At 46.1% G+C, this 27,558-nt stretch overlaps 2 protein-coding genes across 2 annotated transcripts in view; one reads left to right on the top strand and one right to left on the bottom strand.

Moving 5' to 3' along the window:
- Aco2 (aconitase 2) overlaps positions 1–17,552 on the bottom strand; it is a 41,697-nt gene extending 24,145 nt beyond the window's left edge. The window contains exons 1-2 of the mRNA XM_032918399.1: positions 17,354–17,552; positions 1,899–2,035 (exon numbers count right to left, since the gene is read on the bottom strand). Of these exons, the coding sequence (XP_032774290.1) occupies positions 1,899–2,035; positions 17,354–17,389 (173 nt within the window). The 5' untranslated portion in view covers positions 17,390–17,552. The remainder of the gene's footprint in view (positions 1–1,898; positions 2,036–17,353) is intronic.
- A 383-nt stretch (positions 17,553–17,935) lies between these two features.
- On the top strand, positions 17,936–24,731 carry Phf5a (PHD finger protein 5A). Its single transcript, XM_032918387.1, has 4 exons — positions 17,936–18,085; positions 18,712–18,735; positions 19,252–19,418; positions 24,116–24,731. The coding sequence occupies exons 1-4, from the start codon at positions 18,034–18,036 to the stop codon at positions 24,203–24,205; spliced, it is 333 nt and encodes a 110-aa protein (XP_032774278.1). The 5' UTR covers positions 17,936–18,033; the 3' UTR covers positions 24,206–24,731.
- The last annotated feature ends 2,827 nt before the right edge of the window (positions 24,732–27,558 follow it).

The following is a 27,558-nucleotide window of genomic DNA, read 5'->3' as shown; positions in this document are numbered from 1 at the left end:
GAGCACTGACTGCTCTTCCAGAGGTCCTGAGTTCAATTCCCAGCAACCACATGGTGGCTCACAACCATCTGTAACGGGATCTGATGCCCTCTTCTGGTGTGTCTGAGGACAGCTACAGTGTGCTTATATATAAATAAATCATTAAAAAATAAGAAAAAAGAATGGAAGTTTTTGTTCTAATTTATTGACAAAGTTAAAATCTAAATATTGTTTCCATTGCTTCAGCGACTGCTTTTAGTAAAAACTAAATGACAAGCTAGTCAGGTGGTGCTCACCTGCAATCCCAGTACATGGAAGGCAGAGACAGGCAGATCTCTGCGTTTAAGGACAGCCTCATCTGTGCAGCAAGCTCCGGGACAAGCAGGGTTACAGAGAGAAACCCTATCTTAAAAGCACAAACAAACCCTAAGTTAGGTAGAGAGTAACACGCTCTGTCAGGTCACTAACAGCTCACTTCTGTGCCAGCTGTCCTTCCAAGCTGATGAACAGCAGAGGTGCAAGTCTCAAGGATGAAAGGACAATCCATTACCTTCCCGCCTAGCAGTGGTAGGGACTCAAGAATAAATTCAGTGTTTTCTGGAGGAAGGATTTGCACAGGCCCTGTGTTGGCAGGGACAGCAGTTCTGCACGCAGACTGCATTTTAGAAAGAGCTGGAAGGCTGGCCAGTGCTGCCCACAGTTGATGTCATCAGTCCCTAGAGACCGTGTTTTCTCTTCCTCCCTCCCTTCCTTTTCTTTTTGAAACAGGGTTTCTCTGTGTAGCCCTGGTTGTCCTGGGACTCACTCTGTAGGCCGGACTGATCTAAAACTCAGAGATCTGCCTGCCTCTGCCACCCTAGGGCTGGGCATGTACCACTACCACCTGGCACCAGAGGTTCCTACTGAATACAAGGTTCTCACTCAGTTAAACTGGAGCGGGGGCTGAGAGTCTTGGTCTGAAGAGACTCCCCGGTGATGCCAAAAACAACACTGTTTAAAGCAAGGTCAGGCTCCCCTGAAGCAGAACTGCTGAGGGTAGGGGAGTAGGGGCTGGCTGATGTAAAAGCCTCCCAGGTGACTTGGGCATGCTGTCTGGATGAACCTGACGAGACTAGAAGCTGGCTAGGGACTGGCTCAATTGGTAAAGTGCTTGCCTACTATGCCCAAAGACCTGAGTTTAAGGTCCAGGATCACATATGATGGCACATGCCTGTAACCCTAGCACTTGGTAGGTATAAGCAGAAGGATCAGAAATTCTCATCTCCTTGGCTACACAGTGAGTTCAAAGCCAACCAGGTATACATGAAACCCAACTGTCAAGATGGCTCCGTGGGTAAAGGCACTGCCACCAACCTTGCAACCTTAGTTCCATCCCTGGGAGCCACATGACAGAACAAGAGAATAATGACTGCCCCAAGCTGTCCTCTAACCTCTCTACATGTGTGCGGTCACACACAAGTGCATGCCTACACACCTCACACACACACTCACACATACACATACACACACACACACACACACACACACACACACACACACACACACACACACACACACTAAATAAAACGTAATTTTAAAAAATACTAGAACCAATGCTGGGGCCAATAGAATCAGAAAGAATAGGCTAAGTGTGGGCTTCACCAGTCACCAGACTTAGAACCTTATAAGGCAGTTCTCTGGTCTGACGCTCCTGGTGCTCCTGCCTCTGCCTCTGCAGCACTGAGACTGCAGGCATGTGTCATTGTCCCTGCACTTTTCTTAATGTTACTCCTTGGATAAGGGACAGAAGCTCCAACACAAAGTTTTCCCTCTGCTGGGATTTTTGCTTCCTGAACACTAGATCCTGCCACTGGTAGTCCCAGTGCTTCCTGAAGGGGAAGAAGCTCTCAGCTGTCACCTTGAGCTCCCCACAGCCTTACCGTTTACGGACAATGTTAATGTTCTTCTCTAGCAGGTCATATCGGATGTACTCACTGGGCTCAAAGTGGCTCATGGCCACCTTGGCCCGTTGGCACAGGGCAGAGGCCACATGGTACTGCCGCACACCCAGGGCCTTCTGCAAAACATAAGAAAACAGCACCATCACTGGGTTAGTTTCTCAAGTGTCTACATCTGAAAGACAGGCCAACAATAGTGAAAAAAAGTCAGGTGTCCTGAGCTGTTCTGTGACCATAGCCTCATGTCCCTTACCCGAAGATGGATATCTTAGCAGCCACAGAAACATTTCCAAGAGGAAGAATGGGAGGGCTTCCCAGCAGAGTCACCAGGCTCAAAGTCAAGTTCTACCACACAAGTTACAACAGCTGAGGGAACGCATTATTGGCTAAGTCCTAGAGGAGTCTGTAGTGGGGATCTGATAGGCTCTGTGGAGCACTCAGGAGCCTCTGTGTGGAAGTTCAAGCAGCTGTGACAACGCCCACATTACAGCTAGAACTCTGACCGCACAGTAAGAAAGGGTGGAGAGGGCTCCCTGACAATCTTACAGACTCCTGACAATCTTATGTGTCTCCTGGATGGAAGAATGAATGAGGAGAGCCTGTCCTAAGCTTGGTCATTATTACCTCATCCTTTCAAAAACCATGTGGGATGCTTCCTGACTTCTAATGCAAGGAGGTAAATTATGCTGTGCAACTTCTAATGTAGGCCACTGAATGAGTGACTTCTGTCAGGTTGACCCAATGGCTTGTCACAATGTTGTTAAGACACAGAAGCAGTTTGGGGAGAAGTCCATATAGAGAGGAACAGTACCAGCACCGCCTTGTAAACGAGCCACCTGGCAAAGCAATGTTTCTACTCCAACACAAGCTTCAGAGAAATGCAAGCCCAGGGAACATTTGATAAATGTTTGCAGTGCTGAGGCCCTCATGCACGGAAGACAAGCACTCCACTGCTGGACTACAGTGCTCAGCTCATCCAGATACACCCGCTTAACTGAGGCTGGGCCAGAACCACCCAGACAAGATACCCCCAAATTCCTGGAGCCCAGAAACTGTGAGAGATAAATGTTGACTGTTGCTTTAAGGTTCTAATTTGAGGCCTGTCTGTTTGTTATGCCGCAACGAGTAAACAAGTTAGGATGGAGGATACACTAGTTAATTTTAAAACTCTAGATGATGGGGGTTGGGGATTTGGCTCAGTGGTAGAGAGAGCGCTTGCCTAGCAAACGCAAGGCCCTGGGTTCGGTCCCCAGCTCTGAAAAAAAGAAAAAGAAAAAAAACAAAAACAAAAACAAAAAAACCTCTAGATGATGGGTTGGAGGTATAGTGGTTAAGAGGACTGACTACTTTTCCAGAAGTCCTGAGTTCAAATCCCAGCAACCACATGGTGGCTCAAAAAATGAGATCTGATGCCCTCTACTGATGTTTCTGAAGATAATAAATCTTAAAAAAAAAAACAAACCAAAAAACTCTGGTTGACAACATTAACAGAGAAAGAGGCAGAGAATAAATAAATTAATCTGTCTTAGGCATGGTTTCTACTCTAAAACACCATGACCAAACTTGGGGAGGAAAGGGTTTATTTCCAGGTAACAGCCCATCACTGAGGGAAGTCAGGGCAGAAACTCAGAAGCAAGCCATGGAGGAGTGCTGCTTACTGACTTGCCCATCCTGTTTTCTTATGGCGTTCAGGCGCACAGCCCACGGGCCGCACCGTCCACAGTGAGTGGGTTCTTCCCCATCAATCCCCAATCAAAAAAATGCTTCACAGGCGTACTCACAGGCCAATCTAGTGGGCATTTTCTCAGCTGAGGCTCCCTCTTCCAAGATAACTCTAGCTCGTGTCAAGATGACATAAGCTAGCCGGCCCAGAGCCCACAGGAAGGACAGTAGAAAGGCAGATGAAGGCTCTGTCTAGGTGTCCTTCCTATGGGATTCTCTGCAGAGGAAACTGACACTGGTGACCTAGGTTCCTTCACAGTCTCCTGGGGACAATGAATCTCTCTGTCCCCACAGCAGAACTCAGTGCAGGTCCTCAATTGCCATCCTGTTCGGGTCACCCTGTGCTGAGAACAGACCACTTCATGAAGCAGCATCCACCCTCACTGACGAATGGCCTTCCCAATGCAGAGTTCAGTTTACTTTTCCTTCAGCTCAAAGTCCAGCACCAGAGCCTTGCTGTCTGCCTCATTAGCTGATGTAAAAGTCCTGCCCCATGACACATCAAAGGACTTCCAGTGCACAGAAAAGGCAAGGTATTTCTGCTGCAACTACACCCAGCCTGAAACTAAGAGAACCCCAGGATAGGGCAGACTGGCTGGGATCTGAGTTTGGGTTAGGCACAACCACTGACCACGTAAGCAGTTTTAGATAACTGAAGCTGGGCACTCGTCTCTTCACAGAACCACTGTGAACCAGGGCAGACTACATCAAGCTCTAAGTAGTCTGAGTACTTTTCTTTTCTTAGTGTGTTTATTTTTGATAGTCTCACTATGACGCCCTGGCTGGCCTGAGTTCACTGTGTAGATCAGGCTGACCTCTGCTTCCCACTGCTGAGATGACAGCATGTGCCACCAAGCCCAGCCTCAGTTTGGGTTCTTCTCACTCCTGTGCACTCACGGCCTGTCTACAGCCCTCTCTGTGTCCTGCACAAATCGAGAAGCTTTACAGCTGTGGCTCAGCTGGCTTCTCCACCAACAGCTTAGTGCACAAACAGCTGTCCAGACCCACCTGGTCCAATTGTCCAAATTCCAAAAGGCAACCCATAGGCAGCTCAGGTTGGACTCTAGGTTTTCTAGAAGATAAAAGCCAGCATCCCTGAGGGACGAGGCAGTTCTCGTCTGCCAGGAGTCATTTCCCTTACCTCTGACACGGCTCCACTGATACACCCCTGCACCTATCAGCTTATCAAAGCCTCCAGGCTCCCTCGGTCCCACGCACACCTATCTGTTACACAGTCCCCACCCCAGTGTGCTGACCCTCCCCTCCCACAGCTACTCACCCTCCTCATAACCGGCTGTCCTCTGGCTGTCCTCTACTGCTCCTGCACCTACTCACTTTCCCTGCGTTCCCTCCTCTCCCCGTCTGCTCCCTAACCCTGGCATGTCCACTCTGCTGGCCACATTCAGTCTACTTCTCTCTCTGCTCTGAACTCTTCCAGATGTCTCTCACTACTCTCTTGTTTTACAAACTCTAACCATATCTTGGAGCAGTCATATCTGTAGCTTCTTTACTGTGTCCACTCACATTAACCATTTTTGCAAACTGACTACCCTAAGCATTAGTTACCTTAGTGTCTAGCCTGGCAGCCAAACCATAAACTGTAATCCCAATCACAATGCCATCAGCGAGGAAGCAGTTCCGAAAATAGGCAACAGGCTTATGAAGTAACACTGAGCCCCACTGAGAGGGCTCAGTGGACATAAGTAGTTGCTATGCAAATCTCAGGACCAAAGTTCAACCTCCAGAATTCATAGTAGAAGCAAAGAACCAACTCCCCAAAGTTGTCTATGTCTGACCTCCATCTGTGTCATATGTGTGCCAAATGGCAGATGTGTAGAGGTCAGAGGACAACTTGCAGGAGTCAGTTCTGTCCTTCCACCCTGTGGGTCCTAAGGATTGAACCCAGGTTGTTAAGAATTTAATGGCAGGCTCTATTACCCAATGAATCAACTCACTGGTCCATGAAATTAAAAACAAAACAAAACTCAATCCCTAGCACTACATAAACTGGGCATAGTGGTACAATCTCAGCCCTTGGGAGCTAGAGACAGGAGAATTGGGAGTTTAAGGCCAGTCTGGGCTATATGAGACTCTCTCTAATAGTGATGATGATGATGATTAGAAAACAAATTCGCTGGGGACAGGACACACAACTCGATGGCAGTGTGTATCTAGCTATTCACAAGGCCCTGACCACATGTTCAGCACTAATATGTGAATTGTGAATTATTTAAACTTATTTATTTATTATATGAATACTCTATCTGCATGTACACTTGCATGTCAGAAGAGGGCATCAGATCGCATTACAGATGGTTATGAGCCACCATGTGGCTGCTGGGAATTGAACTCAGGACTTCTTTTTTTTTTTTTTTTTTTTTTGTTTTTTTTGGTGCTGGGGACCGAACCCAGGGCCTTGCGCTTCCTAGGCAAGCCCTCTACCACTGAGCTAAATCTCCAACCCCGAACTCAGGACTTCTATAAGAGCAATTAGTGCTCTTAACTGCTCTCCAGCCCCATGAATTAATTTTTAAAGTGAGTATAACTTCTGGGTAACAACAGAATATTTACTGAGTGTCTACCATCCACGAGACAAGCACTGGCTAAGCATTCTGCACACATTACATCCTCTAATCTTCAAAGCCACCAGTGAAGCAATAACTCCTGTGACCTATCTTGTCATAGAGGAAGGGGGACCAAGGCATCTGAGCAGGTGGGGACCCAAACCCAGCCTAACCAATCTACTTGTTTATGACTGTCCTAGGCACGATACTCAGTCTCTAAGCCTCCCTTACAATGGGTTCAATGTTACAGTACTGAAGAGAAGCCATTCACATGATCAATCCTGAGTCACGGTCACGCTCGGTAGTACACATGCCTGTGATCCTAGCATTTTAGAAATGGAGACAAGAGAACAGAGTTCAAGGTCATCCTTAGGTACTTAGCCAGTTTGAGGTCAGCCTTGGCTACCAAAGTCTGGGCTTCAAAATAAACGAATGAATGAATGAATGAATGAATGAATGAGCAAATTCCTTAATCCTGTTGTTCTGCCTGCTCTGTTAGCGTTTTGGTGACTGACAGCCAGCACTATCCATAACACTTCTACTCAGTCGGATCTGTTCTAGGTGTGTGCTGTGCAACTGAACAATGGCACTTGTCTTGGTTTGTTGTTGTCTACATTTAATATCCATGTTGTGGGAGACATCTGTCATGGCGTGTATGTGGAGGTCACAGAAGAGCATGCAGGAGTCAGCTCTTTCCTTCTACCCTGTGGGTTACAGTGACTGACTTGGGTGTCAGATGTCACAGTGGGTCCCTTTACCCAACTGTCTGTTGTCCCTTTACAATTAATTAAATTTTAAATATCACACAGGAGCCTAGAAAGTTGTTCTTTGTCCATGCCTGCCCTCTGAAGCCAAACTGTTCTCAGGATAATGGTTCCTAGACCCTGGGGACACCAGGATCCCCTGAGTATGTTTAAACTACACAATCCCATTCCCACTCAAGATGACTCAGTCTCCAGGGAGGGGCCCCAGCTATCAGAAGACAACTATCTGTCCTCTGTTCCTCCCTAAGGACGCCATCAGGCTTTTCAATTACCTACTGACTGGCTCATCTCCGAGTCTGCTGGCATCCACAGCTCCACCCAACGGCCTTGGGGCAAGCACACAGCCAGTGAACACACTGTATGGCACTCAGACTTCCACACGCTGTCCTACTGTAACATTTTGACTGACATTTTCTTGACCCACTGATTGCTCCCTCCCTCCCCCCCCTTCCTTTTTGGGGCAAGGTCTTGGGAGACTCGTATTAGACCAGGCTGTTCTCACACTCAGAGAAGATCCACCTGGCTCTGGTCCTGGGTGCAGGGACTAAGAGTCATATAATAGCATTGACCACCCTTGTTGTTTTGGGTTTCTGCAGTTGTTTTTGAGACCGAGTCTCACTCACTGTGTAAACTCTTTTACTGAGCCATTTCACTGGCCTGATTTTCTCTTATTTTTAAGGCAGGAAGCAGCCCTATAGCCATGGAACTGTGTAGCCCAGACTGGCCTCAAATTCAAGATGATCTCCTTCTTCTCAAGCGCAGGAATGACAGGTGTGAGCAGCCAAGCCTGGCTTGTGTACCTGATTTTCTGAATCTGGATGAAAAGACCTTGATCCTAATTTGACATCTTCACTATCATTTCTGTCCTTTCCTGGTCCTTGTGACCTACAGATGTTCTTGTCATTACGACAGGTCCATGAACAGGTGAAGCACGGTGTCTCTACTCTGCTGTCAATCTAAAGCATGTTAATATGCCTTAGCTCTTTTTTTTTTTTTTTAAAGGTTTATTTATTATATATAAGCACACTGTAGCTGTCTTCAGACACACCAGAAGATCTCATTACAGATGGTTGTGAGCCACCATGTGGTTGCTGGGAATTGAACTCAGAACCTCTGGAAGAGCAGTCAGTGCTCTTAACCGCTGAGCCATCTCTCCAGCCCATGCCTTAGCTCTTTATTTCATGCATGGCATTCCATTCACTTCATTCAGAAATTGGGCCTGACCATGGATTCCAAGCTGGTCTCAAGCTCACAATCCTGGCTCACCCTCCCCGAGCTAGAGTGTGCATGCTACCCAGCTCACTCATGCATTTTAAACTCTCCACGCAGTACTCTTTTTTTTCTTTTTTTTCGGAGCTGGGAACCGAACTCAGGGCCTTGCTCTTGCTAGGGAAGCACTCTACCACTGAGCTAAATCCCCAACCCCAACACAGTACTCTTAAGCAGCAAGCAAGGTGCAAAAAACCCAGCAGAGATCTGTGAATGTCCAAAGTTTCGCTTGCAAGGTACTTTGGTGGTGACTGGTGAGGCAGCTTGGTAAGAACACTGTCATTTCTTTGGGACATTTGGCAGATCAAGTCAGGTTGTCCCTAACAACAAAACAAAAATCGGGCCTGAGTAGCAGTTCAGTGTGGTGGCTGTTACACTGGGTTGAACATGAGTACCCAAGAGTACAGATCAACCATGGCCTAACTACGCATCTGCCCTCATGAGCCTGTGTGACCACGCATGCTTACTATGTGGCTGGCACACTGAAAGGGCCAGGCTTCCAGACACAGCATGGCACTCTAGTGACTGTGGGCCACACCTTATACAATTCTCAGTAAATATTATTTCACCTCTGCCCCCAGAACAAGAAAGGATGAGAGGACTCTGAAAAGTTCTGATTCTTCTCCTACTCACCTCCAGGCTCCACAGAGGCTGCTAGAAGACTTTCTCCTCACTCACAGCTTTCTGTGATACAGACGTTCCTAGTGAGCTTCTTGTCTCTCACAGTCCATAAACTGCAGTGCAGCCATTAGTACCTTTTGCTTAGGTGTCACCCATCCCTTACAGTGACAGGGAATAACTCAGAGGGATGGCGCCGGTGGCTCATTCTCCATCCTGCAAGTAACAAGCTGACTGAAGTGGTGACTCTGTCCTCAGTGCACTAGTCAGTCTGTGACCCAGTCTAGTGTGAAGTGGGCGTAAGTACAGGTTTCAGTTGGCTTTTAGCAATGGTAAAGCCACAGAACCCTTAAACAAGACCATGAGATCACAGTTGAATTTTAAAAATTCTTGTGTGTGGGCCCAGCGGTTAAGAGCACTGACTGCTCTTCCAGAGGTCCTGAGTTCAATTCCCAGCAACCACATGGTGGCTCACAACCATCTGTAATGGGATCCGATGCCCTCTTCTGGTGTGTCTGAAGACAGCTACAGTGTATAAATAAATAATTTGTTTTAAATTCTTGTGGTCACTGTACAGTTCAAAGATCTGGGAAACACGGAAGAGGCTGCTGGAAGCTTCTCACGTGACCTTTCCTGGGAACACATTGTATCTAACACTTGAACACCTATGTGCCAAGAAACCCAGCGAACACTAACAAGAAAGACAGCCCTACAGTGCTATGCTTTTGTTGGGTCAAGAACAGCAAAAGCCCAAAGTGATCTTTGCAAAGGTCGTAAAGGACTCCTGCCAACAGTAAGGGAGGAGCTCTGCTTGGGATGCCTGGATGAGAAAGTCACTGAGGAACGGGATGTGCACATCATAAGATACAACGCAGGGACCAGACCTGGTCAGATAAAGTACCTTTAGGTAAAGAAGGTACTCAGGAAGGCTGAGGCAGGAGAGCTGAGAGTTCAGGCTGGGGCTATAGAGTAAGACTCTTACCCCAAATAACACATAGCCAGACAAAGGGCAAGGCATGGAAAAAGGTGTTACAGCTCTCTACTCCTAAGCCTTAACGCTTTAATTTAGGGTTTTCAAGAGGAACACAGCTTGAGGAACAGACTCCACCACTAGTCCATGCTGACCCTATCACTGTCATGGTGCCTGGCTGCTACAAAGACAGAGTGCCCCCATCCTGTCATGCCTAGGTCACACCAGAACTACCTGTTAGTAAGCCACCATGTCAATGGGTCCTGGCCCTCAGAAAGCCAAAAAGCTGCAGGTAGCTGAGCTATTCAGAGACTGGGCTCCTGGGTAGGGCAGGGTCACCTGACAACTGCCAGTGTGCCACTGTGGATGGCCCGACACAAGACCCAGGTGAAGGAATAGCACCTGGATCTGGATCCTCTCCCTTCACCCTCAGCCACTTGGGCTCTGAGACTGAGATTCCTGACCTCTCTTGAGCCTTGATTTCTTATTCTATAACATAAAGGCAAACCAGCAAGCACTGTGAGAGCAGGAAAGAACACAGTTCTAAAGTGCAGAGAAAGGCTCAGTGACAGCACAGAGCCGTCAGTGGGGACTGGGAAGAGGAGCTGGAGCACTCCTCCTGGGCTAGCTGGACTTTGTTAGGAGGAAGTTGAAAGATGGCTACAGGAATACAGATGGGGTCAGACCCTTGTTATTCTTGGCCATGGCCTCCACAGTTCCAAGGCTCCCTGCTCTCAGCAACTAACTGCTCAGCCCTCCTGGCAGGGAAACCTAATGAACGGCTCCTTCTAGGTGGGCAACCCAGGAATGCCTGTCAGTCAACACTCTGTGGAGTGGAAGCATCTTCCCACACCTCCACTGCAGCTTCTAACAACATTTTCCCACCCCAGTGTTAGGCAATGCTTGGCATCTCGCCTAAGCATCTAACGCTGCACAATTCCCTCTTGCCAGCAATCAGCTAGCTCGGTTGCTATGCAACTGGCAAGAACAAAAGTGGTGCTATCCTTTCCAGAGACAAGGAAAAGTGCAGTGAAGAGCCATGCCTCCCCACATCACAGCCTCTAAGTGTCTACCACAGGCAGCAGGGGTTCCTTTAATAAACGGGTGATGGATTCACTCATCCGACTAATTCTCTTTTGCAGCTGCCTTCATTAGCAGAGACTGCGAGTTGCATACGAATCCTGAGCCCTGCTCTGGCCTGAGATTAGGCAGCCAGTTCTTCAGCTGCCTGAGAAGGGCATTCTCCAAAGCTCCTCAGGCAGCCTGTGAGCCCGGCCAAGAACAAAGCTGCCACATGAGACCCACGTCTCTGCCTCGCTGGTATCTGGGGCAGCAGGCAATCACAGCCCAAGAGATATGCACTGAAACCAGTTGGGGTCAACTGAACTGTTCACCCCATATCCAGCCTACTCTCCAGAGATCTGACTTCTACACCCTACCCCCAGGGGAGGACTCTGAAGAAACAAGTTGACTGAGTGGTCAAAGTCCCAAGTTCTGTATGTAGCCCAATACATCTCTACGACCAACATCTGGCTCTATAGCATGCTACCTGTGACCTCAGATGAATTATTCAACAACTGTGGGCCTCAATTTCATCATTACAAAAACAGGCTGGGAATGCTGACATTTTAGATTTACTGTAAAGGACAAAAGGGTCAGGCCTGGTTAAAGACCACCTAGGACAGACAGATCTCTGAGTTTGAGATCAGTCTGGTCTATAGAGCTAGGTCCAGGACAGCCAAGGCTACACAAAGAAACCCTGTCTCAAAAAACAAACAGATTTTTTTAAAAAAAAGGCCCAGGTCCTGTGATAAGTGAAAGGATCTGAAGTCATTATGTGATATCTGATGATTCCACTTCCCCCGGGCCTGAACTCATAGCTCCAACATCTACAACAGCAGTAGGTAGACTAAATATTCATTACCACATGTGGGTTCCACACCAGAGGGCTGAGTCTGTACTGAGGCCCAACAATCTAGCTGTGTTAGGGGTTGGGGGATTCAGCTTAGTGGGAGGTTAGGGATTTAGTTCAGCGTGGGGTTGGGGATTTAGCTCAGTGGTAGAGCGCCATGGGTTCGGTCCCAGCTCCGGGAAAAAAAAAAGAAAAAAAAGAAAGAAAAAAAAAAAACCAAAAAAACAAAAACAAAACTGGCTTTTAGTGGCTAGAGATGGGAAGGGTGTGTGGTGGTGGTTTGAGATAGAAACGTCCTATATGCCTTATCCAACACCTGATCGCCTTGAGTACCTGACACACACGACTGCATGACTACCCAGTGAGACAGAGTAACATGACTACCCAGTGAGACAGAGTAATATGCTCATTTTGCAGATGAGGAACCTGAAGATCTTCGAGAGAACCCCCTTTTTTTTTTTTTTTTTTTTTTCAAAGATTTATTTCATATATGTGAGCACACTGTCACTTCCCTCAGACACACCAGAAGAGGGCATCAGATCCCATTAGAGATGGCTGTGAGCCACCATGTGGTTGCTGGGAATTGAACTCAGGACCTCTGGAAAAGCAGTCAGTGCTCTTAACTGCTAAGCCATCTGTCCAGCCTGAACCTAAAGATCTTAATGGCTTTGATTCCACCATTACAGTCTCGGCTCCAAAACTGGTCAGCTCTTGCTTAGACTAAGCTTTGTAATGACTCCAGAAAGCTGTTCTCTCTGCCTTCCTGGAACTCCAGCATAGCTTCTACAGGTACACTGTGGGCCACCCTTAGAGAATTCTGTGCCTAGTCTCAATGTTGGAAAGGGACTACTCATAAAATTAAAAAACTGGGATTGACAAGATGGCTCAGGAGGTAAAAGAATTTGCTGCCAAGCCTACTGACCTGAGTTCAATCTCCAGAACCCGTATGATAGGAGAACTAACTCACAAAGCTCTGACTCTAACATGAACACTCACTGTCACACACACACACCCCTTCCCTCAACACAAACTAAATGTGTAGAAGAAATGAGAAATGAAAAAAAGAAACTTCACAGGGTCGCATGTACCCCAGGCTTGTCTCGAACTCGAACACATATACACCTACACACACACACAGACACACACAGAGGAGAACTCCTCCACTACTAGCACTTTAGTCTCAGAGATCCCAGGTCTCTCTAGGATCCAAAAAGATGCAAGCACTCTTTGACCTCTGATGGCCCAGCACCAACTCGCTACTCTCCTCAAGCATAAATCGGTTATGTTATTTCACGATTTGAAACAGTCCAGGACTGGAGAGATGGCTCAGTAGTTAAGAGCATTAGCTTTTCCTTCTTGGGTTCAATTCCCAACAGCTCATAACTGTCTGCAACTCCAGCTGCAAGAGATCCGATGCCGTTTTGGCCTCCATGGGCACTGTATGCATACAGACAGATATACAGACAGACAAATCACACATGCAAGTAAAATAAAAATAGTACTATGTCACTATCAGGCATAGTTAAGTCTCTTATGCTAAGGCTGCAGGTAAGTGCCACTGCACTGGCTTAGTTAGCGTCCCTAAGCTTGTTTATTGACACTCCCACAGCCAGTGCTGGGCAGCAAGCTTGCAGTAAACATCTTAGAAGCAGTTGGTTCAGATAGCAGTGCTGTGTTCTGCTAGTCCTCATCATAGTACGCTTGTTACCTGAATCTGAGATGTAAAGTTGGTCCACTAGTAAATTTACAGTCTTTTTTTTTTTAATTTTTTTTTTTTTTTTTACAAACTCTTTCATTTTAAAGTAACAGTTGATCCCAGGAAATCAACACAGTGATGAACTCAAAGAAAGGTGTTTGTGTTTTGCATTTTTTTTTAACATGGAATTGTGCAGAAAACTTCTGCCACAGATGTCAGACTTCTTTGTAGTTAACTACTATTCTAAAATTACGTGCAAGATGGTGCATGATCTCCTGAAGGTCACAGTAGAACCCCCCCCCCAAGGTCAGAGAAGAACTCAAATCTCAGTACAATAAGGCAAAGCCAAACATCTTTTATTTATCTAGTCAAATGCACAAAGATAAACATTCAAACCAAAGAATAAATATAGCTTTTAAAAACATCTCATTATCTATTTTCTTCATGTTGTTGCTAATCCCTCTACCTGGTGACAAATAATGTCAAACAATAGGATGTGTTAAGTTATAGAGCCTGTGCTGTCTTGGTCCAAGGCTGAGTCTTACCGCCAAAGAGCAGTACACTGCAAGCTGCCGCCTGCCCTCAGGATTTTGAGTCAGAAACGTGCTGAGCCAACCACATCAAATTTATCAAAAGTAATGATAAAACCCTATCTGCATTTACTTTATTTAAAGGAGTATATAGAACTCTTACTGGTGTCAGGTAGGGTTTTAAATACTTTGCAACTGTTACTTGATTAAAACAGATGCATTAAGGTATCTGAAAGATGAGGAAACAGATAAAGAGAAATGGAGTAATTTACTGACTGGCACAGTTACGTAGTACTAAAGCCAGGATTTGAACCCAGGCATTCCAATGTATGAGTTCATGCTATTAACCTTTCTGCTGTAGTGCCTCTGTTTCTTCACCTGAAACGCTGCTGCTCATAGGTCTGCCTCTTGCAGAGACATGAACAATACTGGTACATGTAAGGGCAATGCTACTGTTAATGGCTGGCCTGATATCAGCTGTTCTGTAACCTCCATCACATTTGATCCAGCCAAAAGAAGATGAATAAATATTCAAGCTGAGAAAGATCTCCAAGGGGTCATTAGAATACGTATATACTCCACAAGAATAAGGACTGCAGACCAGAGACAGCTCAGTGGTTAAGATCACTGCTATTCTTCCAGAGGACTCCAGCACTCACATGGTGGCTCACAGCCATCTGTAACTCCAGTTCCAGGGGGTCTGATTCTCTCTTCTGGGCTCTGTGAACAGTGCATGCATGGACACGGTACACATACATACGTGCAGGCAAAACACCCATACACATAAAATAATAAAATTTTACATACACTGAAAAAGAAAACAAAACGGGTTGTCGTCTTACCAATTTTTCTACTGGCCATGGCTGCACATGCCTGAACTCAAAGCACTCAGGCAGCTGAGGCAGGAGAATCAAAAATTCAAGGCTGGCACAAGCTACACGGTAAGAACTAGTCTCAAAAACAAAAATAACAGAGAAGAAAAGAAAAGGCCAATGATGTCTATGAAGTAATTATTGCATGCTAGAGACTGATTAGACAGAGTTATTAAGGTAGTAAGTATAACTTCTCAAATGCATGCAGCGTAAGAGGGAAATGAAAGATGTTCTCAGAGTACAGAGTTACTAGACATTGCCTGAAACAGCCTGGCTATTTGGATGCACTGGTACACTGAAAAGAACAGAACACTACTCATTCACCTCAGCTGAATGAACACATAAGGAGACTCTGATTTTAATCCTGACTGCAGCAGTCATCTAAGCTATCAAAGTCTTAGATTCCACAAGTTCAAAAGAGGTTGAAATACATCCTTGTAAACGCGTTCTAACTCCTCATAATTAAGCACTTGCCTTAGTCATGGTTTCTATTCCTGCACAAAACATGATCAGGCAGCAAGTTGGGGAGGAAAGGATTTACTCAGCTTACACTTCCACATTGCTGTTCATCACCAAAGGAAGTCAGGATTGGAACCCAAACAGGTCAGGAAGTAGGAGCTGATGCAGAGGCCATGAAGGGATGTTTCTTTTCTTTTCTTTTTTTTTTTTCTTTGTTTTTCGGAGCTGGGGACCGAACCCAAGGCACTGAGCTAAATCCCCAACCCCGAAGGGATGTTTCTTACTGGCTTGCTTCCCCTGGTTCACTCAGCTTGCTTGCTTATAGAACCCAGGACCACCAGCCCAGGGGTGGCACCACCCACAATGGGCTGGGCCTTCTCCCCTTGATCACTAGTTGAGAAAATGTCTTACAGCTGGGTCTCATGGAGGCATTTCCTCAACTGAAGCTCCTGTCTCTGTGATAACTCCAGCTTGTGTCAAGTTGACACACAAAACCAGTCAACAGAGTGCTCAATAAACTTTAATGAAGACAATCTGCAACTGATAGACAAAGAACTTAGAAAGTTATGCGTACAAAGTCATGGATCATGGGAGGACATGAACTATAGCCCAGATCTCTTTCTACACCATTCTAACACTCATACTTTCCAAGGTCCAAATGTGACATAATTCCTTTCTTACAAACTCAAAGGTCATTTATCCTATTAAATATTCTTTGCCCGACTCCACCAAGTCATAGGATAGCAGGGTCAACACAGAACTCATCATGCTATCTAAAGAATCAAAAGAACCAAAGAGATAGTTTAGCTGCAAATCCCTTACATTGCCCAAAAGTCAAAAGATTTGTTTAGATAAATGAGTTTGATTTTACAGTTTGATTTTAAGTAATGTGATAAAGAAAACTTCAAATGATAATGCCTTCTGAGAGTACAGCATGTAATTTTTAAAATTATTAATTCTAATGTTCAAAGTTGGTCCAAAGCAAATTCACAAAAGTAATCATAAAACGTTGCCAGAAAAATGTCTACAAGTATTCTATTGCTTTCTTTTTATTGAGAAAAATACACACTTTAAACTTAACCTTATACCTTCCTAGAGCTGTCAGGCTAGGAGTGGAAAACCATCTGACAGGCATAGTCAATTTTCTAGATGTCTCATAACAGTCAAGGTCAAACTGTTCAGTCTTCTCATCTTTCCGCCTAGTATCTGGAAAGCAACTAACTGTGACCTGAAAATACTTGATTCTGTATTCTGACAAACGCAAACGATCACACCCTGGTTCAGAAAGTTTTGTGACATTAGGCTGCCATGAACAAGAAGAGAGGGCCTGCAGCGTCACTGCTCAGGCTATGACACTTTAGTGACACCATGAAAGCCACTACTTCGAGTATTTTTTTTCCAGCTTTTCCACCTATCGAGTTGGAAAAAAAATTATCTGACTCTATGTCTTCAGATAACATACTGTAACATTAGTAAACAGTCTTGACATCTAGTGTAAAGGTAAGAAGGCACTGTTATCGCGACTATTTATTAATGGTGGGGCCCAGAATACTCCTTCTTGCATCTATGACCCCGAGTGTCCTCGAAGGGATATATGGGATATAGCTGCTGCAGACTCCAGGCCCGGAAACCACGGATACATAAGGCGAGCAAGTCTATGCTACAGATGAGACGTGAAGGCTTCAAGAACCCGGCTTAGAGGAACCCACAACCACCGCGTCCCCCAATCACCTTGTCTTCACCTTGAGGAACAGAAAACCACCCTGGGGGAGCAGAGAATTCAGCCCTTAGAAAACAAGGAGTGCCTCCGCCCTTGACCAGGTTGCAGCTGCTTAGACTCAAGCTTCCCAGCGGGCGGGGACAGGGACTTGGAACTGACTGTGCCAGGGACGCCTTGACCTAGGACAAGGCAAGAACGGACAAGGGCGCTGGGCCTGCAACCGCGACAGGTGCTCGAAAACTCAGCACCGGTCGAGCCCGCCTCGACTGGCCTCGCCTACAGCCGCAGGCAAGGCAGGAGGCTCCCCGCCCCCGTAAACCCACAACTCTGAGCTCGCTCACCTGCAGCCGGGTGACCAGTAGGCTGTAAGGCGCCATTTTGTGCACTGACAAAGATGAGGTCGCGTGAAAGTGACGTGACAGCTGGCGCTCTTAAAGCATTGGGAAGGGGGCGTGGCTGATAGAGAGACGCGTCACCCTGGTGGTGGGGCCTTCCTCCCTAGGCCAGAGTCCAGAGAGCTCAGTGGGCGGGGCTTACATGACAAGAACCGGGCGTGGCAGGAAAAGCTGCGGAGGAACTGCCAGCTTGGCGTTCGGCGCAAGGCTGTCACCTTTGCACTTGGGTAGTGGAAGCTAAAGCGGAGTCAGGAGTTCAAGGTCATCGTTCACTCCATGAAAGACAACACTCCCAAACCCACATACTTTGAGGAAGCATGCAAGAAGCCCTGGCCTCAAACCCCAACACAAGAAGCAACATATGTAGGATTTTTTTATCCAAGAACAAATTTTAGTTTATGAGTTCAAATCTAGAAGAAAAAAGAATTTTATTCAAAACCTTTGGTGCACCTGCTAGGGCCTGGCGAGGAAACTCTCGCGAGAGCCAGCGAGATTTGGTGCCCTCGAGGACAAAGGCTGACGGACAGCTTGATGGCCAATCACAGAGGAGTGGAAGTAGGAACGGTGTAGGTTAAAGGTCGGGCGGAAGTTCCCTACGCTTCCGGCCGCGGGCTTGGAAAAGAGTTATGGCTAAACATCATCCAGATTTGATTTTCTGCCGCAAGCAGGCTGGTGTAGGTGAGTTGGAGGCCTGCTCCCTTTTGTTTGAGTGGGATGGTATTAGAAAGTGGGGGACTAGGGACTTTCACCTCCTCTTTAGGGCTTTGGTTTGGAGGCTCCACGTTTCGCGCCTTACGGTCCCTGGGTATTCTAGAAGCGCGCACCCAGTTGTGGCTTCTTATAAGAGGTTAGGAACGCGCGTCTGCGAGCCTAAGGCAGACGGGAGCGTCTGTGCCAAGTCTGGAGAAGCCGTTCTAGATTGCTTTGGATTTTAGGGGGGTTTCCGGACAGCTTTTTTTTTTGACATGGCTTTGGTGTAAGGCATAATTTAGGGGCACTGGCCTGGAATGGTAGCTCATAATCCCAGCACCAGGGAGGCAGAAGGCTGGAAGATTGCTGCCAATTCGAAACTGGCCTGAGCTTAAAAGAAGTTCCAGGCTGACTCAAGCTACACAGTGGGATTCCGTGTCAAAAAAGTAGGGGGTCGGGGACAGTGGAGAAAGGAGAATAAGACGGCGATCCCTTACGCCTCGCTTTAGTCATTGCTACCTGCCCCATTCTCTGTACTCAGCTTGACAGAAAACTTTCCTGAGACATCACAACCTTAATTTTAACAACATGTTTTACCATCTTTAATCTTACAGCTATCGGAAGACTGTGTGAAAAATGTAAGCGGAACACGCCCCTCACACCTTGCCTCTATACCCTTTGAAGAACCATCAATTCCAGAGGAACACAAAAAAAGCCTTAAATGGATATACCAGGCTGCAAAGAACACAGAATACCTGGCTGCAGCCAAAGACCTCCCCACCACCACCACCATCTTCCCACTTAAGCTTGCAATTTTTAATACTTCATATTTAGGTTTTAGGGGAAAAAAGAGTCTACTCTTGGACAGTAAGATTTGTCAGAGTAATGGGGACCTTCCCAGCCCAATATGTGTGCAAAAAGGACATTCAATTTGTTGACAGCAACTACATAGATTTAAAAGCTCCCAGACAATATTCCAAACGCTTTGCAAGCATTAGTTAACTGAGGTGAATACAAGATAAGGCTTATGCTGTCGAGATAGAAGAAGGTCCTAAAGTCACGTCAAAAGGAGACTAGTTATTTCCCTCGTAGGGCAGAGGAAAGATCTTAGGGAAGTAATGGCTGTTGACTGTAACCCAGTTCTGTCTCTGCAGGTGATGGCAAATGTGTGATCTGCGATTCCTACGTGCGTCCCTGTACCCTGGTTCGCATATGTGATGAGTGTAACTATGGATCTTACCAGGGCCGCTGCGTGATCTGTGGAGGTCCCGGAGTCTCTGATGCCTACTATTGTAAAGAGTGCACCATTCAGGAGAAGGATGTGAGTATAGGCGGGCTTCCCACCTGGTCTTTCTTCCTTTACTTTGAACCATTTCGCCACCCGTGGCCATCTGTTCTGATCTGTGGAGATTGCAATGTTCAGCTAGTTATATAGGTAATTTCTTGGAGCTTGTGAGCCAAACTCGGTGTGGCCTGATAAAGAGTTGTTACTCTGTATCAAGGGCAGATGGAGAGAAGCAAGTCTTTATAAGTACCAAATTTGGAGAACTTTTCCGTGGTCCAGTGAGTGAGTGGGCATGTGCATGTGTAGCCATCAGAGGACAACCTGTGGAAGTCCATTCTCCCTTTATACTCTGGTCTGGGTGGTTGGATGCAAATTGTTAGACTTGGCAAGTATGTTTCCCTGCTGTCTCAGATAGGTTTTTTTTTTTTTTTTTGAAGCTGAGGACCAAACTCAGGGCCTTATGCTTGCTAAGCAAGCGCTCTACCACTGAGCTAAATCCCCAACCCCTCAGATAGGTTTCTTATTGATGATACAATATGATTAAAAGCAGCTTCAGAAAGGGAAAAAGTTTACACCTTCAGGTTCCAGTCTGTCATCCAGTGAAGTTGAGGCAGGAACTGAAGCAAAGGCCATGGCGGATCACTGCTTACTGGCTTTCTCCCTTATGGTTTGCTCCGCCTGCTTTCTTATAGCCTCCAGTACCACCAGCCATGAGTAGCACTGCCCCCGATGGGATGGGCTCTTCCATGTCTGCCATTTATCAAGAAAATGTGCCACTGGTCAATCTAGTGGGTCTTTCTCAGTTGAGCTTTCCTCTTTTAAAATGACCCTGGTTTGTGTCAGACTGACATAAAGTTAGCCAGGATCCCTGCTGAGTCGTCTTGGCAGGTCTTTATTCTGAGTCACGTACAAGATCGTATGTCTGTGTACTAACGAGGACATAGGCGGGGTGTAGGAGGCACTCAGTGGTTTTGCCTGTCTTTGTCTTCCTCAAAAACATAGGTGTCAGTGTGTCTCAAAATGGCCTGGAACTGAAGATCCTCCTGCTTCAGCTTTCTGAGTGCAGACATTACACCTACCACACAGTAGTTCTCGTTGGGCAGGGGTGTGGGGTTAGCTGCTGCTGAGGTAGTTTTGTTCTGTGGCCTAGGCCCGTCTTGTGCTCATTATGTAGTTTAGGGTGGCCTCAAACTCACAGCAGTCCTCCTGCCTCAGCCAAACTCTTAGGTAATAGGATTACTTGCCCAACTTGGTTCTCTTAAATCCTCTGTGGTAAAGGACAGTTTAGGTAGTTGTGGTGGCCAAGTTGTGTTAGGGATAGTTATAGTTGACACCAGCTTTAAGTAAAAAGAATGGTGTCAGGTAGTGAATTGGTTGCTGAGCTTATGTTTGTGTTTCTTGTCTGTGTGGTGTGCAGAGGAAATGTATAAGTAGCTTCGTTCCCTGAGCAGGGTTCACTGAGGGCTTTGTAAATAAGGCTATAAGCAAGTTTAACCCTGTTCTTAGAACACTACTAGCAACAAGGCATTGTTTCTCTTGTGACAGAATAGAAATGAGTAGAGTATAGTCTCACTGGACTAATTGAAGATGCTAGAGTACCTAAGCAAAATAAGGCAGCTGAGCATGGTGGTGCATGCCTTTAATTCCAGTACCTGGGAGGCAGAGGCAGGCAAATCCTATGACTGGTTATACAGAGCAAATTCAAGGACAGCCAGGGCTTCACAAAAACCCTGTCTGCGCCCCCCCCCCCCGAAAAAGGCAGAATATAGCCCTTTAAATTCCCATGAATGGTGTAGGTAGTTTGTAGATGTAATCGCTTCCTTATCCCTTACACCATGTAAGTAGAGGTTATTGTTTTTCTAACCTGTCCCAGGCTGTCTGACTACACCTTGTCTCCACATTACACCATGTTGTCCTTTCCTGAGTCCTTGGTGTGTGCTCATGTAAGAGAACTAGACCAGCCATCCCAGCACTTTACATTTGAATGCGACTCACCACCAGTAACACAAGTGCCAGTTGGAACTTGGGGAGGGGTGTGTGTTCTGTATGGTGCAGAGGATGGTGATATATAAATGCTGCACTCTGTGTTATGAATGACTATAATAAAGAAAAGTTAAGGAAGTAATCTGTAACACATCCTCAAGTCAGGGCCTCACCACATCCAGCAGAACTTGCCTGGGAAGCCACACTTAGGCATTTAGCTAGGGTTCCCAATTGGGAGCTTTTTCTCCAAGGGTGAGTGTCAGGCTTCTCTTACTCCCTGTAGGCATTTTTATACCACAGGATGGACCTATTGGAAGTGGTTTTGCCTTCTTGGTGGTCTCGAGGCTTCAGTGTTTTGTTTAATTTGTTCTGTCTTTTTATCTTTGTGTGGGCGTGTGGTATCAAGAGGATAACTTGCCTGGAGTTTCTTCTTTTCCCTCACTGGCAAGTGCTTTCACCCACTGAGCCGTCTTGTCAGCCAAAGCTGCAATAAACCCTTACTGCTTGGTGGTTTTCCCTGTTGGTGTTAGAGAGCACAGCGGGCATCCTGACCCAGGATGGAATGTTAGACCAGCTGAAACCCAGTTTATGGAGTTGAACCAACATTGTTAGGGAAAAAGAGAAAGTAATAAAATCATAACTTCAGTTGGGTTTAACCCTCTTCCGCCCTAAACTGTTTCCAATTATCTGTGACAACTAGAACTAGATTGGTCATGTTCTGTTTTCTGCAGATTCTGTAGTTCTGGTCCTCCACCTTTCCTCTCAGGTGTGGGTAACAGCCTACTTTTGTAGTACAAAGTCGATTCTCCGTTTTGGTACTGCCCCAGAAGGTGTTCCTGGGAGACAAGCCTCTCCACTTTGTACATTTGGTACTTAGGAATTGGGATGTACTTAGTGTGCTGGAAAGAAAAGTTTCACATAGTTCTTAAGCTAAAGGGTCCGTGTAGAGACAACACTTTGTTGAGGTTTCTCTCCCAGATATAGCTAGTGTCTATATCTGGCTTATGTTCAGAACCAGAAAATAATCACTAAATGGCAATTGCCATCTGACTTGTCTGCGTCCATCATGTGATCTGATATCTCTGGATCCCTGTCCTGAGAACTGTTGTAGGCATCGCTTCACCTACTTGGCATTACACAGGAATGTTCTGGGGATACCTGAGCTCTAGCTCACAGTTACTTGGCCCTAGTTTCCAAGGAACACAAAGCAGTGCTGTGACATGATCCAGCCTCTCGTCCTCACTGACAGATGATCACGGAGATGGAGTGCCCAGGCTTTTTCCTCTGCAGAAATCTTCCTATGGAAGAAGCCACTCCCCTTATTGTTCATCTCCTCTGCTGCAGCTTTTATAATTTATGAGGTCATTAATTAGGACAGTAAGCTCAGCTGAGTTTTTCAAAACCTCAGAAATAATCAGAACTCGAGCTGGGCCTGGTGATGCAGGCCTGTAATTCTAGCACTTGGTACGCTGAGGGGGGAGTTGAAGCTAGCCTGGTCTACAGAGCTAGTTCCGAGGCAGCCAGAGCTACAGAGAAAAACCCTGTCTAGAAAAACCAAAAATAAAATAAAACCAGTCTGGGATACCATCTCACAAGACAGAAAGTCTACCAGGAAACCAGTGTCTTCAGGCCTTGGTAATAGAGGACCGATTTGTACATTTTCAGATGTGACAGCAAGCAGATTGCCTTGATCCCAACCCCAGGCAGACAATAAGAAAATAATTAGCATTTGCAGAGTTTTTAAAGTATTTTTATTTATTTTGAAGTATGATGGTTGAACCTAGGATTTTGCACAACCCAAAATGGGTCCTCTAGACTAGCATCCAGCCCTCCGAGCCAGCTCGGCAGCACCCAAGTTTCTCTCATGAGGAATGAGGTACTAAGTAATAAGATACTGTTGGCTAAGAGTCAACTTGAAGTGGCAGATGGTTGTAAAGAATGAGGTAGAAGGCAGTGTGGTTGTCCTAATGGAAGATGTTAGTGTGTGCCCTTCACGTCCAACCACTTCACTGTCACTTCTCAGACGGAAACGCCTTTCCCTTTGTTGTCTTGCTATCTCTACTATTTTACCTGGTGTCTTTTATTTAGAATAACTGGAAAGTTAAATAAACCTTAAACCCTAAAGCTATAAGATGGTCTTTAAGGGGCTAACAAGATGGCCCAGTGAGTACAGGCCTTTACTATTACACCTGACCCCGAGTTCAGTCCCCAGAACACACGTCCTGTAACTCCTTGCACACACCATGTCATTCACATGCACACTCATTCTAGATAAATGGAGAATTTTTTTTTAATTAAAAAAAAAATCTTTGGGGGGCTAGAGAGATGGCTCAGTGGTTAAGAGCACTGACTGCTCTTCCAGAGGTCCTGAGTTCAAATCCCAGCAACCACATGGTGGCTTACAACCATCTGTAATGGAATCTGATGCCCTCTTCTGGTGTGTCAGAAGACAGCGACAGTGTACTCATATACAAAATAAATAAATCTTTAAAAAAAAAAAAAATCTTTGAAAACTCATAAAAGACCCAGGTTGTGGCACACCCTTGACCCCAGCACTCAGGAGACAGAGGCACGCAGATTGTGTCTTTCTTTTTGGTTGAGGGAGATATTGGGGATTAAACACAGGGCCAAGCAGTTGACTGGAGCTAAGGGCACTAAGGTGAAGAGTCACACTTCTACTCCTGGCTAGGTTTTCTCTTAAGTCTCTTGAGACAGTTTCAAGGACTTAACAACTCTGTTCTGTTTTTCAGAGAGACGGTTGCCCAAAGATTGTCAATTTGGGGAGCTCTAAGACAGACCTGTTCTATGAGCGCAAAAAATACGGCTTCAAGAAGAGGTGATGGCTGGGTGGCTCCTTCCTCCCCCATCGAACTGCTGCAGCTTCCAGGAAAGACGCCTACTACCACCAGCAGAAAGGGAACGGAGCTCAGAGTGTCACCAGAGCAGCCTGCTAGTGCTAGCGCCCTGGCCCCTGCCACCCCTTCTTTCCCTTCCCCGTGTTGCTGAGATGGAAGCGAGTTCCCACACAGCAAGCACCCTTGCAGACTGGAGGAGATGGCACTCACTTAGTCTGTAGTTTCCTTTTGTTTTTAGTTGAAAAGCAAGGCTCTGCTCTCCACATCGATCCTTTCCACTACAAAAGCTTCAGAGCACGTCAGTATGCCGCCTTGACAAAACTGTCATTCAGAAGTGTGCTCTTGCAGCAGCTATGATGGGGTTGTCCTGGGACCCTCAGGGTGGCCAGGTGCCATCAGAACAGTAATGTGATGTGACATTTCCCAGGTGGTGCTGGGTTCATTGTTATTTTCCTTCTTATAAATTGGAAGTTTCTGTTATTCTAATAAAGTTGGTCTGTATTTTCTGGAAGTTGGTTACCTTCCCCATTAACTTTGAGAGTCTAATTTTAGTCATCTAGGATTTGGCGACTGAAACTATCACAGAGGTTGTGGGGCTGACAACTGGTCTTGTCCTCTCACTAGAAAGAGCTCAAAGGACCCTGAGGGTGAATGTGTCTATTTTAGTTTTAGTTTGTTTTTCCTCCTCTCCAAATTTTTATTTTTGTCTTACTCATTAGCTCAGGCTGGCCTGAAGATTGCTGCGATCCTCCTGCCTTAGCCTTCAGGATCCTGACATCTCATATGTAGGACCAGACCCGTCCTACAATAATGGTGAGGGAAATAAGATAGAACTAAATTGATAGTGTTTCATGCACTATATATAATTTGAAGGGTATGGTTCCTTTTTTAAAAATTGTGAGATTTTGCATATGAATGTTTATTTGCATATATATATGTGTGTGCATGCTTGGTGCCTACAGAGTTACAGGGAATCAGATCCCCTGGAGTTCTGGATAGATATGAACTACCATGTGGATTCTGGGAATCAAACCTAGGTCCTTTTCAAGAGCAGCTGAGTCATCTCACCAGCCCCAACAAATATCTTGTAAGTAAATTATCAAAATGAGGAAATTCAGCCATACCCATCTGCGCGGGTCAGTTCATTTCTGCCTGGGATGTGAGAATTTTCAGGGGTGGATGTTTCTGCTCGTTAAGTCTTTAGTGCCATGGATTGGGTCCTGTTTATACTTGGCCTTGTTTATACTCCTACTTAGTAACAAAGTGGTGGCAAAAAATAAACTTTTAAGGGTTTTGGTTTGGTTCGAAGAAAACGAAAATCTCCTGGTTGTGCGTGATGTACTGTGTACAGTTAAGACACCCTCTTCCTTGAAGGGGAATAAAGGACCAAACAGGGTCTGTGGAAGGAACTGGGGCTGGCTTGGCGAGCACCTCAGGAAAGCAAGACAAGGTCTTGACAGCAGGGATAGAGCTGATCTGATAGATTTCCAGGTGCTTTGCTCTTATGCCACCTGGTCCTTCTGCCCCAGGCCCTGGGTGTTGTGTCTGCTCAGATGTGGTTTCCCTGCCCCCACCCTACCCCTGCCCTTTATGGTGTTAGGGATCAGTTCAAGTGGCACCGCTCTTACCACTGCAGCATTTCCCCAGCCTTCTTGTTGGCCACATGGTTTAGAACTTTTATCTACCAGTGACTGGGAAGCCACTCCTTGGTTTGAAGGAAATACCCCCTGAACTTGTGTTTGCCTTAATGGAATACCTGTAAACGGCCATTAGAGGAGCTTACACTCGTGCCCAGAAGCCTCTCCGAGGGTGTGCATGCTCCCCTCACAGTGTGTTAGTGGGTAATTCAACTCAGCCGTAGAATATATTGCTCTGTCATCTAATACACTAATCCCACTCTTGCTGTGTTTCTGGTTCATCAGTGGCCAAGAGAGAACAGAATGGGTTAAGAATCCCTCTAATGTGGTCTGTCAGTGGCATAACGTTTGCAAGTTTCTGGGTTCAGTCCCCTAGACAGCAGGTAACAAGCAACCAAAGTGTGAGCTTTTATCTTTTGTCTATCTTGGGCATTAGAATAATTTCCTTTAATTTTAAAGATGAAACCACAGAAGCTACGGGTGCTGCTCTGTGTAAAGAGGCTCTGCCTAGTACGCAGGAAGCTCTGAGATCCTGATCTCGAGCCTCAGAACCCGGTGTGGGGGTGCGTGCTTGTAATGGAAGCCCTCGGGACTAGAAGCAGGCAGATCAGAAGGCAGCCTGACCTAGGAGAGAGAGACTTTATCTAAAAAAGAAAACTTGCAAATCCACCCTTGAAAAAACATTGCTACAAGCTTAATTTTAACTGGAAACATACAATTCTGAGAAGAGAAAAAGACCCCACTCAGGTGTATAACCATGATTTTTTTCTTCGGAGCTGGGGACCGAACCCAGGGCCTTGCGCTTCCTAGGCAAGCGCTCTACCACTGAGCTAAATCCCCAACCGTTCTTTTTTTCGGAGCTCATGATTTTTATCAGACTTAATTCCTCATATTCATTTTCATTTCTGAAAAAAAGCACTTGCCTAGTGTAGTATCAAACATCTTTAACCCCAGCATTTGGGAGATAAAAGCAGGCAGGCACGTCTCTGAGGCCACCCTTGGTATACAGAGCGAGTTCCAGGACTGCCAGGGCTACACAGAGCAACCTTACCAACAAAACAAAACAAAATAGTAATAATAAAATTAAAAATTAGGGACTGGAGAGAAGGCCTCTTGGGTTAAGAGTACTTAAACTACTGGAAAAGGCTGGGTTCGTTTCCTAACACCCACTCCAGCAGCGCACAGCCCCCTGTAAATCTAGCTCCAGGAGCTCTCACTTCCTTTTCTGACCTCCGTGGGCACCTGCTGGCTACTCTTTTAGATCAGGGTTCAATTCCTAGCACCACATCATGACTCACAACCATCTGTAAATCCAGTTTCCAGGGAATGTGATGCCTTCTTCATAAGTAACTCAAACACACACACATGTATGTATGTATGTATGTACGTGTGTGTATATACATGTATGTATGCACATATGTATGTATGATGACTCCAGTAAACTGCCCTCTCATCATACCTGGGACTCATACCCAGGACAAACATATTTAGCACACTAAAGTGGATCTGACCTCTAGGTTCCTTCAGTATCCCTCAGTTCCTACCTGGCATATTCTGTCCTCTACTCTGAACTTTCCAGCCCAAGGGCTAGGCTTCCTCTCCTCCAGAGGCTCGCTCCTATATAATCCAGACATGTTAGCCTCTTCCCCCTGCCCCTTCTCCCCCCCCCCCCGCATATTCTCTTTGTTTGCACACACTCTC

This window comes from Rattus rattus, chromosome 1 (assembly GCF_011064425.1).
Source record: "Rattus rattus isolate New Zealand chromosome 1, Rrattus_CSIRO_v1, whole genome shotgun sequence".
NCBI lineage: Eukaryota > Metazoa > Chordata > Mammalia > Rodentia > Muridae > Rattus > Rattus rattus.
This window is presented reverse-complemented; position numbering and strand designations above follow the sequence as displayed.